Here is a 15145-nt window from a genome sequence, read left to right on the forward strand (position 1 = left end):
GCTGACTGCAGCAGCTTGGGATGTAAACAAAAAAAAGTTGAAGGTCTGAATCTTATTTAATTGGCCACACTTCTCTGTCTAACTGAACTAAATAGCAAAGTAAATTGTAGTTACTTGTTGAGTGCAGTGATGGCAGCTCCCTGATGGTCCTCCACTGTGATGGACACAGCTACACGGTGTCGGGCTGAGCTGAAGCCCGGGGGCAGGAAGGCCGAGTGCTCTGGACTGCTCCCTTTGTACACACAGAATTCCTCGCAGTAGTCTTCTTTGCAGCGCGTCACCAGCAGACTGTAGAGCAGGGGAGTCTCTGAGACGCCCAGATCACTGTAACCTGGAGACAGAAAAGCGAGAAAAACAAAAAGAACAATAGAGAGAAAAAAATGACAATGGTAAAGAGGTGATGAGTAATAGTACATTTGAAAAAAAAGGTAAAACAGACACGTACATACATATTGTGTCGGGCGTATGACAGTGAGGCAAGGCCGGCCCAAGGCATATGCTAACTAAGCGGCTGCTCAGGGCCCCCGTGGCCACTAGGGGGCCCTCAAGAGTTCTTGAAATGACCCACCATATATTTTATTTAACATTAGGACCACCAGCATATTGGCACCCATAGGCGCCACACCGTCATATATAATTACATCGTTTGGGCTCTCAAGCAGTTCTGCTCAAGCAGTGCAAAAAATAGAAACTGTACTTGGCCTCAAAACTGCTTGGTAGTTTTAATATCTATTTATATATATGATGGCTAAAACTGCCAAACACACCTGGCGCACACGCCCACAGCTGCATCTGGAGACACTGCGCACTCTCATGCCAAGAGCCGTTGTTGCTGTTTGCTTTGAGATTTATTGGATTGTTATTTTTTGTTTATTGTATGTTGGTGTTTGTATTTTACAATTGTTGTACCTGGAGATGATGCACAAGTTCTCAGAGACCGTTGTGGCTGGACTGCACAGCAGCCGGCAGCCCTGTTGAGATTTATTAGGCTGTTTTATCCTTATTCATTATCAACAATGAGGGTGATTGTTGCTTACTAGTTATAGCTATTAGCCTATAGGCTTACTATTTACAAGATCAAAATCTAGTTTGTCGTCATTAAATAAAGTTTAGGATGTGGCTGCGTCTGTAGGTATGGGCCAGCAGTCAGGTTGCTAGCAGGAGTCAAAGTATGAATGGAAGTTCTGGCAAATAGCTTTATTTTTTGGAAATTTTAATACTTTATTGTACTATGACGTATTTTGATATACTACACTATGATGTTTTTCACATTTTTATGCATATGTACAGTGGTTAGAACTGTTGCCTTAAACTGAAAAAGTCGTGGGTTGAATCCCAGGCATCCCAGGAATCTCAGGCATGGGGCCTTCTGTGTGGAGTTTGCGTGTTCTCCCTAAGCCTGCATGGGTTTTCTCCGAATACTCCCGCTACCACCCACAATGTACATTAGATTCATTGACATTTGACATTTTAATGCCTCACTATGCTATAATGTTTTTTTTTTTTTTTACATACTTTATGTACATATATGACATAATTGTCCCTATATCAAGAGTGATGTCTCATTTATAAGAGGATATATTACTATGACATATATACAACCTTTGTATATATGAAGATACAAGTTCATAACATATATGAAATACTCTTAGTAAAATGCAACTTTATTAAAACAACATGCTTATAATAATTCTATATGTTCTTATTTGATTTTCTCAATAATTTCTTAATAAATTGAATCATACATTTCTATCTTTTATATTTTCATATAAATGAACATATACCGACAGGATGGATATATATTTATATAACATTTATGTAACATATATATATATATATATATATACTGTATACACACACGATTTTCCTTCATGTGTGTACATATTTCATATATGGAGATTCAACATATGTACATGTATAATATTTGTGTATGGGCATCTCTAAATGTAAATTCTGATCTTATATGTTAATAAACTGTTTGGTTGATGGCATTAAAAAGTCAATCTCTTTGTTTTGGAGTCGTGGTGGGTTTGTTGCATCCCTACCAATGTTGAGACCAAACCTACGCCCTTGGCCAAATTAACTTCTGCTCAGGGCCCCATAAAGGCTTGGGCCGGCTCTGCAGGGAGGTCACACCTTCCTTCTTCCTACCTGAACAGTTGAAGTGAACCCGGTCCAGCAGTGTGCGTACCCTCCAGCCTTCAGCGTCCCCGTCCCCGTCCCCATACTCCACTCCTGCTTCCCCTCCCCCTCTCAGGTGACACTCTCCACCAGCCGGGGGCATATTGTGATGCAGCGTGATAGAGGCAACACCCTCACCATCCAGACTGCCATCGGTCACGTGCAGGGTGAAGATGTAAGAGTCTCCGTGGCGCAGGACACCCTGCCGCAGCACCAGGTTCATGCCGTCACTTCCTGTGGTGGTGGAGGAGGAGTCCAGGACCAGAGTCTCGTTCTGCAGAGTCATGGCACTCCAGCGCTAAGAGACAAAGAGAGAAAGAGATTTGGTAAAATATAATTTGTAATTTCCTCAGAAGCATAAAGTCAAGTAGACAACTTAAAAACTTTCAGTAAAGGTAAGGACAACTTCTTGTTTCTTTTTTTTATTTGTTTTATTGTTTGCCTTACTGTGATTGTTTTAATACACACCAAATATCTGTAGCCAGAACTCAAAGGCAGTGTCAGTTTGATACCTGAATGGTTCCTGTGGTCCAGAAACCAGGTTGTACTGGTCCTAACTTGATTAATCTAACTTGATCAGTGCATTTTTTTGGTTAGCAGGTTATGAAAAAGGGGGAGTTGGGTTGGGAACAAAAGATACATAATGGGTGCTAAGCAGCTTTAAAGGAATAGTTGAGCATTTTGGAAAATACATATATTCACTTTCTTGTTGAGATGAAACGTTGGCTTTTGTCCTGATTAAACAAACAAGATATAACATTTTAATAAGTGAGCTTTAGAAGTGCTGGTAAGTGGATTTTCTTTTCTTTGGACAGAGCCAGGCTGGCTGTTTCCCCCTATTTCCAGTCATTGTGTTGAGATCAGCTAACCAGCTGCTGGTTGTAGCTTCAAATTTAGCATACAGACATGAGTGTATTTTCTAAAATGTGAAACAAAAATTATTATTGGTCCAAAGAGACCTGAAAAGACCTTGCAGCTGTATACAGAGAACTTTGACACATTTGAGTCTTTTGTATACATATTAAGAAGCTTACTTCCCCAAGTAAGAAATATTTCTAAGGTCAGACTTCTTATGTTTTGAATAATGTTGAGAAATGTTTGAGAAAACTTTTATGTTGTCGCGGGTATACTGTATACTGTATATGTACAGCCTCCATTGGCTGTCAGTGGATCTTAGGATTCAATATAAAACGTTTGTTATAACCAGTTTATATGTTCATATTGTAACTTAAAGTCTCATAGGTTGGCTAACCAGTGTCTCATGGATGTTTGAATCCATACAAGTTTTACATGGAATTAAAGAGGCTGAAACTTGATGGAAACTGAACTTGTTTCCAGTTGAGGCTCTTCTTTGACTCCTCTGTTGAAATATATGCATGGTGGACCACTTTCCCATGAAGTGGTCTCAGACTTTTGGATCCCACTGTATGCAAAGCAAACAAGTATGGAAACTTAAGTACAGTTGAATTATTTTAAAAAGTAAGCTAGGTTAGTGTACAGCTGAGTCATAGTCAGTCAGCTGGCATGTGCAAATTGAGGACCAGTGACTCAACTCAAGTGTTTTGTCTTTCAAATCGTTTCCCTGTGTTAGTAAGGACATAACATATTCTCTCTGGCTCCACTTGTACAATGACCTCATTCTCACACCCACACACTGCCTGCATCACAAATCCCAGGGAAAGTCTGAATAAAGGAGGGGGAGGAGAGAAGGTGGAGCAGGAGGAGGAGAGGGAAGAAAAGGATCTGGAAATGTTGACTCCACTGTCACTTCTGTGGTGCAGTGACCTCATTTTGCTGAGACACAGATTTAGTTGGGTTGTGTGCTTGTGCCTTTCTCTATATATGTGTGTGTGTATGTGTGTGTGTGTGTGTGTGTGTGTGTGTGTGTGCTTACCCCACGGTGAAAGCCCTGGCAGTTGGTGCAGGTTCCTCTAAGGTAGACGTACGAGTTCTGGCTGACCTCGTAGATCGACTGGGCCTTACAGGACACACACTCCAGATACACCATGGGAATGTGACCGCTCTGTACAAGCACCTGTCACACATACACATACATGCAATGTGAAACAATGGCATGGGGCACAGTCTCTCCAAACAGAAAGTAATCTTCCCAACCACCTAAAAACAAACAGCAAGCATTCATCTGCTCTATGTGTTGTTGCTTATTAATTAGAACCACTACCACACACTATGTGTCATGCATTGTTATGCTTACTTACACCACATTCGGTGGTTTATCTTTTCTATTCTTCTCTCAGTCTAATTGCCATTTCCTGTTTAATCTGTTATGTTTTGTTTCTTCTCATCTAATAGACTAAAGGCTCACTGTATTTTGCTGGGAGCAGCTTCAATGCCAAGATGTTGAATTGTTAATCAATGAACCAGAGATGTCATCACAAACATTTTGGAGAATAAATAGATGATGGAGAAGGCCGAGAACTGGAGATTTTGAGTGCAATTATTCGTGAAAGAGACTAATTGTTGTAATTACATTGAATAATGTGATTGATTAATATCAAACGAGTAAAAAACGTTCTGCAAAACTTTTTGATATACTCACAACCATCCTAGAGAAATCTCTCCACATATAAGACAGACAGGCAGTATGTGACAATACATGTACATGCTTAATATCAGTGTGCATTTGTAATTAAGCACGACTGAATAGATGTTGAAAATATTTAACATCCTCACTGTGGAATTGATAAAAGCTCACCACATTAATACTGGGACAATCAATAACAACCATGACCACTGCTTGAACTACATCTTCCCCTGTGTTCCACCATGAACAGTTTTTTCCACTCTGATTTTTATCCTGCTTGGTGTGAGTCACAAATAACAGAGCCCTAATATGGACAGCAGAGGTTGACTTCCCGATTTTAGAGTTTTTTGTTGTAGCTGAGGGCAAAGAATGAGTGTAAGGCTGATGACAAATCACTTCTAACATGCTCAACAACACTGCTGACAGTATGATATATGAGCTCTCCTGTAACCCTAACCCAAAACTGACAATCATATACTGTACTCCACAAAAAGTGTCCGAGACCTTTATTTACCTCAACTGCAGAAGGCAAGAGGCCTTTATTTGAGGCTGGCTTTCATCAGAGGCAGGGCTTCATTTCTTATTTGCTGTTTGATAAGTATATTTGTTTTATAATCCCTTCAAATGAAAGAGGGACTCCTTGTGACATCACAGCTTGATTACTATCAATGATGATTTCTTACCTTGAAATTTGTCAGATTGCTTATTAGAATAACTGTTAGAAGCCTGAAGATGTAAAACTACCTCATATTTCACAAGAAAAAAACATCGACTACAGATGAATACCCAAAAGTTAATCACATTTGTGTAGCAGAACATTTTCTTAATTCTTTTTAAGACAATCTATTAGTTTGTGAGCCTAAACATTAATCTAGTGATCTAGTGGAGCGCTTCTGCCCCCCAGGTTGGAAACTACTGACTTAAAGCATGCTTGTATTCATGTGTGGAGGAGCCTATGTACACTTACAGTCTGTGTGGTGGACTCTGGTGCCATGCCGTCCTTGCTGATGGTCAGTTTGAAAGTGTATTCGACACCTGCCTCAAGCTCTGAGCCGGAGATTCCCAGCACTGGACCGCTGGAGCCCAGGCCAAAGTTCAGGCTGGAGCAGTGCTCTGGGCCCTGCAAGCAGAAATTGGAAGGGAGAAATGAGGCCATAATTGTAGCAATTATATCAATATTGATATAACTTCACTATTATCACAACACTGATATTAATACAAGAAAAAGACATACATGTGGCTACATTGTTACTTATGTACTACTACGCACTTATTTGTCATTTCAGTAAAGGCATAAAAAAAGGTTAAGGGGCCACTATGAAATTATGATAATGGGTGTGGTTTGAAGGGGCTGTGGTTGTAAAAGGCGTGGTTTGTAGAGTCTGCAAGGCACGCACAGTAACGTCACTGTTTTACAGTCCAGCATAGGCAAGAGCAGAGTGCGCCTGCAGCAGCCACTTCACTCGGGCTCAGTGGGATACGGTGACAAGGTAGACCCCCAACCTCTGCTAATATAAAGTCTTTATACTTTTACACCGTAATTGTTCCAAACAGAGCGAAATGGTGACTCATTAATCCTATTAGGCTATGCATTAACAACTTTGTGCAGCCTATTCTGTACACTGCCCCAATACCTACTCATTTCACAGTAACTACTCAGGTTGGGCATCTAATCAAACAGCTAGTAGGGGAGTAGACAATCATTGTCCTTTCAATTCAGCACCACATGAAGAGCAAAACAACACAAGTGGTCTCATTTGTTGTACATTGTTTGTGAACATCTGTTCACACAAAACAAACATCTGTGCATCATTCATTCTCAAATTATAGCAATTTATTTATCCGACATAACTTGTGAATTAATGAAGCCAAAATTTGCAAGTGAATGAGTCACCACTTTAGAACATTTGGATGTTAAGGGAGAGCCTAAGATTAAAAATGAAATGTTTATTTTCTCAAAAACGGTACATGGTACAAGACAAATGTTTACTTCCCCTTCACAAATATACTATATACAAACAAATCAAAATGTTTTTATTAATATCTTAATATTCTTTAAATCTTCTTGTTTGTGAAGATGTTATGAAGGTGGATAGTCGTATAATAAAGACTGTCACAACTGATGTCATTTTGTTGGCAGTGCCCAGCTCTCCTTTAGAGAAAAGAGAAAAACATCAACCTTTTGTAACATTGAATATTTTTTTCTTTTTTAACCAACTCTATTGTGTTCGTAATTGTACTTGTATCCAAGGTCAGGACAGTGTAGGACATTTGATAAACTGTGTTTCTGTCTGCTTCTATCTCTTCAACTTTGAGTCCTTCTAAATGAATATACAACTCTGTTTGACTCTTTGTGGTCAAACTTATTGCCCTTCAACATGTCTCAGTACGTTTTCTTCATTAGCAGTTCTCTTTATCAGCAGCTTCGCACAGCTGTGTGTGTGTAATGTTTGCATGTTGTTTACGTTCAAGTGTGTAATTGTCAGGGTGGAGAGCAGAGCGCCAGCTGCGGAATGCTGAGTTTATCTCTAAACAGTTACATAACCCTTTAAATGTCTGTCCGCTTAGATGTGCAGACACACACACACCAAAAATGTCTATTTGGACACACCCATCCCATTGCATTTTATATTGTGGTCTTTTGCTGTACAGGCAAAATGTGTTCCCAATGCGCGCGCGCGCGCACGCACGCACGCACGCACGCACTCAACATTAAAGAGGCACACTCACAAACTGTGCTGAACTGAGTTCTCTTCACAAGCCTCTCAGAAGGCAGTTACAGTACTCAGTCAGGACCAGATGACCATTACGTAATTTTTCCACAATCTCCTTTGCAGAATCAAGTCTGTCCTCCAAACTCTGTCTTATGAATTCACCATTAAAAAGTTTGAAAGTGGAGTTTGGTTTGACAATTCAACACTCTTTTATTTCTATTAGATTCAAGCCAAATACTGAGGAAACAGTGAGAGACTGAGAGAGACAATCCTGTCTAACCACAGGAGCAAAAGCAGAACAGCACAGAGCTCTGTTGTACTCTGCTTCTACTGTACTTGTAGCCATTTAAAGACACCACTTGTTCATTCACTATTCACTAATCTGCTCAGAATATATGGACTTTGTAAAGTAGTAAATTCTACATAATGTATGCTGCATAACATAGCCACATTTTAATGTAATACTTGGTTCTTTTTAGACACCCAATGATAGCATGACCTTCAACAGGTTACCCACTGAAATCAAACCTCTTAAAACAGAATGAAACAATCCACACGCCTGGCGAGGGATTGATTATACGATATATAGTGTAATGTCATGGTTTGTGAGAACAACAGAAACTGCTAATTTAACAAAAAGAAGCAATTTTTCAGTTATAATGTGTGAAATCATCTTTTGCTTCATGCCTGCCCTTACCTTTGAGGTACTTTGACACTCCCAGTTGTAGTGGAGTAGTGACTGGCTGTCTGGGTCCAAGTTAGGGTCGTAGGACTGCTCCGCACTGAGCTGCAGGTCCTGAGTTCTCGACCACACCCTGTAGGTGCCCCCTTCTATAATTGGCATCAGCCTGAAACCGGTTAAAAATTAACATAAAATAGCAGTGCAAATTTCGAATTCAACTTGTCATTTTAATGTCACACTGCATCAAACTGTGCATCACTAGCAGTGTTATTAATTATTTAGAATCCATAAATAAAGGGGGGAAAGTATGTGATCAACAGCTCTACAGGGAAAATGATGTGTTTCTCTACTGACCTGGCAGCCATGACACTCAGCTGCAGACAGGCAGCCTTCCTTAGCGGCACACCTTCATATGACAGAGAAAACACCAAGCTGTAGTTCCCTGTTGCCAGAGACATCTTAGGCAACGATAGCTGCAGCCGCCGCACATCCACCTCAGTTGAAAGGCGAATTACTGGGACAGGCAAAGAGTGAGCGGGCTGAGTCACCACTCCAGAGGGAATCCGGCCATGTTGGTCATTATCACAGGAGGGTGTTGAGAGGATCTGCCAGAGGTACTGAGCTCCATAGCGTACACAGCCTTTCAGATCCACACTGGCCTCCACCAAAGTGGGCTGGGATCGCCAGATGGCCAGGCGGGGGGCTTGAACCACCTGCACCTCCGGTTCCTCACACTCTAATACACTGATGTTTACCTCCACCTGGGCCAAAACCCAGCTCACCAGGTTACTGCAGTTCGCCTAGCAAGGAGAAAAAAAACAAGCTTGTGAAATCACAAAACTGGAAAGCTTTCACATACAGCACCTGTCCGATTAATCTATCTCTTGTTTCAAGGATCAACAAATAGATAATGGATCTACATGGAGTAATGTAATTCAAAGGAACATACTTGGACCCGGTAGTGTCCTGGGTGACTGTACTTATAACCCACAGTTGTGGTGTTGGTGTGAACTGGAGTAGAACCGTCACCAAAGTCCCACAAACACTCCACAGGATTAGACCTGGGTGTGACAGAGGCCATCAGGGTTATGGTCTTATTGATGAAAGTGTCCTGAGGAGCTGCATACAGGACGGCAGCCGTCAGCCGATTCTGCACTAGGATGTGCCTGGTGATGTTCTGACCGTGCAGGTTGTTGAAGGCCTTCAGGTAGATGGTCAATAAACCTGCCTCTTCTGGCATGTAGGACACCTGAGGATGGGTTGATTCATTGACATACATCACCACTTGTGCACCTTAACAGCTGTTTTGTGATATTCAAAGGCTGTAATATTTAAGTGAGCTGACCTCTTTGCCGATACATGATGCCTGATGGAGGTGGTGCAGATCAAAAGTCCACAAGAAACTAACAGGTTTGCCCGTCTGGATGTTGGCCACAAACAATTTCTTCACGCCAACAGGGATTGCTGTGCAGCTTCCCAAGATGGAAAGTCCACGCACCGGCTCCATCACCTTAACCTGGACCTGCCGCCTCTTGGAGCTCACCTGGATTGTCACATTGCAGCACATAAAGAGAAGTGCTCTGTATTAGTTCGACTATATTATCTTCATCTTGTTGACATCAGAGTAAAAAAAAAAGAATAATGTAGTCATGATTTGATTTAAAATATTAAATGTTTGAGTAGAGACGTGATTAACTTGTCTAATTATTCTGATGACATACTGTTTATTTTCGTAGAAAATTGGCTGCCGCCAATTTTCAAACACTCAACATACAGGCTTCATGTGAAATTGGGCTTAAATACGCATTGGAGGGGAGGATGACAACAAACATCAACAATATGCTCAATCATATGTTTCAGAGAACAATTCAATTTTACACATGCTGTACTGACTCAAGGTCTCTCTGTGAGGAGCAGAGTGCAGATAATTAAAGGCACAGACTATGATACCATGAGGGATCTACTGTGTGTGCCAAGAATAGTGTCACTGGATTGTCAGCATAAATGTGTGAACATGCCCATGTTAGGCAGTGATAGCAGACCTTATGTTTTAACACAGAGAGTGGCATGGCGTGGCAAGTAGAAAATTATTTTTCATTGGTAAATGCTCCCACACGCTGTACATGTTTTAACACAAGTGAGTGAAAGCTGAGGAATAGTTAATGTGATAGTCTTGTAGGAATGACTGTTTTTAATGTTTAAAATGTATATTTTTTTCTTCAGTAAAAAAATGACCAGCCAAAGCATCTATATTGTACTCTCTTATTTTGTATATTGTACGTTAATCATTTCCTTTCACTTTACCTGGTTGTGAGCAGTGAGATTCACCATGTAGTTATCCACTCGAGTGAAATTGTGGACATGTGTGAAGATGTGGTCATAAGTATGGTTGGGCTGAAGGGTGACAGTGGCATCTCCACTGATGCTGAGGATAATACAAACGTCCGAGCCAGCTGCCATGGAAATGGTGAACTCCACCTTCTCACCGACTCCTGCAATCTTTGTACTTGCCCTCAGCTCCAACCCCTGAATCTTGTCCTGAACAAAGAACTCCCTGGAGATCGCTTGCACACTGACATCATTGGTGGCATTCAGAGTAACAATGGCTGGCTTTGGCTCCTGGAAAATCAGAGAAGTTTTCCTTCCTGTGTCTGTTCTTCCTTCGAACAGCCACATCCACGTCACATTGGTTCCTGTCAGGACCTCTCCCTGGAGCGAGACACTGACACCTGTTGCCACGTAACTCTGCTCTGTCACATTGGTAGCTGTGAACCTTAGTCCAGAAATTACTTCCTGGACACTGACCATCTCTGACACAATCTCTGAGCTAACTTTATTGAAGACTTCCACAGTTACTAGTTTTTGGCCAGGACTGATGAAGGTGTGGGTGTTCCAGGGCTTGTTCCACGGCAGAACATCCCCATTCACAGACCAGCGGTACTGCAGGTCCGAGCCCTCCATAGTCAAGACTGTCAGGTTAGTTGGAGCATTGACTGCAACTGGGTTGTTGCTGATCTGCAGGTACACGCCTCTGGCTTGTTCCAGGAAGTGGATGGTTCTGTTGACAGACAGCTGGCCCAGGAGGTTGGCAGCCCGGAGAAAGATGTCACATGGACCTGGCGTAGAGAAATTCACCTCCACACTTTTCCCACTTATGTTGAAGCTTGAGCTGACTGGGTCTTGCTCTCTGATGAGGTTCCAGGTAAAAGTCATGTTTGTTCCTTCCTTTAATCCTGCTTGAAGGTGGAGAACGCGGTTTGTAGCAAAGCAGCAACCGTGCACTCCTGTGCCTCCGCCTCCTCCGATGTCCTCTGCTAAAACCTGCAGTCCCTCAAGTTCACGTTGGACAAACAGGAAGATACTCGCTTGTGCTATTCCTACATCGTTCTCCGCTGTCACAATGATGTTGAAAGTGCCAACAGAGCGAAAGGTGTAGAACATGGTGTGGGTCCCTGGTATTGAGGTGCAGCGGTCGCACAAGATCCAAGAGAACCGGACACCATCTCCTTCCTCCATTTGGGCCTCAAAGTGAACCGATGCATTTAGAGGGACATTTATCAAGCTGGCGTTGACAGTCAACCCACGGATTGGTTCGAGCACAGCAACAGGTAAAGTAGTGTGGTTTCTGCTTACTGTGTTGGCTGCTGTCAGTGTGATATTGTAGTTTCCTGAAATGTTGTAGGTGTGGTGCGTATTCTGGCCTGTAAGCACATTTCCATCCCCAAAGTTCCAGGTGTAAGTGACATTGGAGGCCAAGGAAGAAGTTGTGAAAGCATATGGTGCTTTAAGCGTCAGGTTGTTGAACTTAGTGCCATTATGTTGAATAACAATTGGTCCTACTGGCATCAGAACCTCAATCACAACACTGGTATTACTGGTGGAGATGTTATTGAAGACAGTGACTGTCACCATGTAATGACCCGGGTTTTTATACATTGTCTCAATATTCCCAGAACCATGAATGAGCATAAGGTCTTCCTCTCTGCCAAAGTCCCACTGATAGCTGTAGTTAAACTCTGGCTCAGCTCTGACCTGGAACCGGATCTCTTCTCCAACAGCGTAGTGTGATTTCTCAAGGGCAAGGCTGATGTTGGTCAAAGCTGGCTGCACACACACCAAGCTGAGATGGTTGGCCTTGGTGGCTCTGTTGACACCACTGGAGAGAAGCAGGGAGAGGCGGTAGTTCCCAACTGTCCAGTAGGTGTGTGAGACCCTGGGGTTGCCATGGTGTGTCTCGTTGGGGCTTCCGTCCCCAAAGCACCATTCATAGAGATGAGCCGATTCGTTACCGGAAACCCAGGCTAGAAAGTTGACAGGGGTCTGCTCTTGGATACACCCGGACGGCTCCATCCTTATAACTTGGAACACAAACACCTGCACCGTTAGGATTGTCCAACCAACGCTCACAGCGTTCGCAGCAGTCACGTTCACTGTGTAGTTGCCATCTTTGATGTAGCTGTGTGACACATTAGGTTCAGATGTAGAGTAGACAGTGCCATCACCCATGGAGAATGTCCATGTGATGTTATTACCTGAAGCAAGGCGCGCCCACACTGTAGTAGGACTGTGAAGCTCGGTGGGAGAAGAGCTTTCGGCTACTAGTTTTTCAATCTCCTCATATACAAACATCTCAGCACAAGCCTCTGTAGAACTGATGGTGTTGTTTACCGATACACAGATATTAAAGACGCCACTATGTGCATAGGTGTGTGCCACACGGCGACCTTGCAGCGGAGCTGAACCGTCTCCAAAGTGCCAGTCATAGTGAATTCCATAGGGTGAGGGCAGAGGGTGAGCCTCAAAATCGGCTGATTTGCCAGCAAGGAGGAGTCGTGGCTCTGTTTGTATATCAACACGAGTGAGGATGCTGTAGACACTCATGTTGATGCTCTGACTAATGTTGTCATAACGATTGGACACGGACACCAGCGCGGTGTATATTCCTGTACAGAGAGAGGGAAGGAAGAGAGGGCAAGAAAAAGGAGGTAAAATTATTTATATGCCACTGTCTACCCACGCTCTTAAGACATTTTAACATTGCTTAAATTGAAACAAATTGGTTGCCGCTACATTACTCATTGCTACTACTGCTGATAGGTAGATGGGTGAGGGGTTACCTGGCTGAGAGTAGATATAGGTGACATTGTTGCTTAGGAGGACCTGGTTGGACGAGTCTGGGCAGAGGAGGGCGGAGTCGTAGGGAGGCTTGTATTCAAACTCCTTATATCCCCCATCACCAAAAGACCATCTGCAGCGTAACAAAGACAATGTAAAACCATTAGTAGAGGAGCTTCAGAGAAATACATGGAGGTTAGATGAATAGATGCACTGATAACCATTTCCGCCCAGCCACCCACGCACGCACACACGCACGCGCACACACGCACACACACACACACACACACAGTCACTAGGAATCTTCTCTGACGAGGCAATAGAGGGTTTGGACGAGGAGAAGTGGAAACTCAAAACTCAGGAAGCCTCTCTGGACCAAGAATGGTGAGAGTGGAGGAAACTAAGTGAAAGAGTGCACCACAGTTGGGAGGGTGGGAATGCGAAAGAGGGAGGGAGGGAAAAGAGCAAAAGAGAAAGAGTGGAAGAAAAAAGAAAAAAAAAGTACAGGGGAAACAGCCGAGCAGAAGGGAAAATTCTTGTCAGCAATCTGCTTTAACCACACGGTTATAAATCCAAGGCTCTGCATGGTATGACTGCTGCAGTGTTATTATGGCGCACAGGAAGATGAAAACAGAGAAAAGAGCAAAGAGAAAGAGAGACAGATAGAGGAGAAGAAACAAGCAGCCAAACACAAACAGATGCAGCGCTTGTTTTTGTCTTAAAAATAAATAGAATAGGAGACAGAGAGAAAAAGAGGCAGCTTTTTATTATACTTTCTGTTTCAAAAAACACTAGACAAGATATATCTTATTTGCTCAATGCTTCTTTCCATCTGCCCCCCCCCCCCCCCCCCCCCCCGTCTTCATACCGAAAGGTGGCAGCCACAGACATGTCCACGAGCACAGAAGTGGTGAGAGTCTGAGTGGAGCCCTGAGGGACCACATCTGGCACACCCTTCACTGTGAGGTTGGCCATGGGCTGCAGGCGGTCTACCGTCACGTTGAAATGCTCTGTGAGGGTGCTGACATGGTTCATGGCCGTCACCTGAAAGACATGACACACAACCAGTAAGATGGCTGAAGGCAGTGGATAAAAACTTGAAAAAGTGTTGTTGGTGTTCAGGTCTCTTGTTAATTACACACTAACTATTTTGATAATTGATTAATACAATAGAAAAGGTTTGAAAACATCAACTCCGACTCTGGGAACTTTCTCACAGTTTTCTGACATTTTCTAGACCAACAGTTAATTGACAATAATCAGCAGATTGCATAATCAATGATCCAGGAAGGTCTTCAAGAAAACCAAAATGCTAATAACTCTGGTGATTTTAGAGTAATACAGAGAGCGTTGTGTTGACCAATTTTAACATATGACAACTGTGTTACTACAGAATAATCAATTCGGGCTTGTATGTGCAATAGAGTTCTTTCTTTCAGATGTAATTAACAAAATCTAATCTTGTAATTACTTAAATTAAAAATTGTCTGATTACAAATGGAAAACCTTCAAGTTAAACCTTACTGTCCAAATTCTTAGCACAAAACAAAAAGCTGCAGAGTCACAGCTGAAGTTGTTTAATATGCACACAATTTGTCACTGTTTGTGGATGCCCCATTAAAAAGCTGGATATTAAAAACAAACCTGTCACATATAAACCTAATCCAAACAATTAATATTCCTGCATGCAACAGGGGAGACAGTTTGCAAGTACGAAAGCAATTTGACTAATGTTGAATTCACAGCTGAGTTGACAGAAACGCACTGTGAGTTTATAGACTGCGGCATGCTGGTAGATGACGTTGAGAACAGTGTTGTAATAGGTGAAGTAGGGCTTGTCATCCACTGTCCATTTAAATGTGGGACTGGAGCCTTCAAGCACGGATGCTGTGTAGCTCTAAAACACAC

At 42.5% G+C, this 15145-nt stretch overlaps 1 protein-coding gene across 1 annotated transcript in view; it reads right to left on the reverse strand.

Annotated features, from left to right (window-relative positions):
* pkd1a (polycystic kidney disease 1a) overlaps positions 1-15145 on the reverse strand; it is a 68872-nt gene that overhangs the window by 22310 nt on the left and 31417 nt on the right. The window contains exons 16-27 of the mRNA XM_023411861.2: positions 15003-15134; positions 14106-14281; positions 13240-13370; positions 10427-13065; positions 9468-9665; positions 9072-9371; positions 8477-8922; positions 8138-8288; positions 5694-5846; positions 4076-4216; positions 2152-2479; positions 115-331 (exon numbers count right to left, since the gene is read on the reverse strand). Coding sequence (XP_023267629.1) covers positions 115-331; positions 2152-2479; positions 4076-4216; positions 5694-5846; positions 8138-8288; positions 8477-8922; positions 9072-9371; positions 9468-9665; positions 10427-13065; positions 13240-13370; positions 14106-14281; positions 15003-15134 — 5012 coding nt within the window. The remainder of the gene's footprint in view (positions 1-114; positions 332-2151; positions 2480-4075; positions 4217-5693; positions 5847-8137; positions 8289-8476; positions 8923-9071; positions 9372-9467; positions 9666-10426; positions 13066-13239; positions 13371-14105; positions 14282-15002; positions 15135-15145) is intronic.

This window comes from Seriola lalandi, unplaced genomic scaffold (assembly GCF_002814215.2).
Source record: "Seriola lalandi dorsalis isolate HSWRI2012SDOR001 ecotype SW California unplaced genomic scaffold, Sedor1 jcf7180002054471, whole genome shotgun sequence".
NCBI classification, from domain to species: Eukaryota; Metazoa; Chordata; class Actinopteri; order Carangiformes; family Carangidae; genus Seriola; species Seriola lalandi.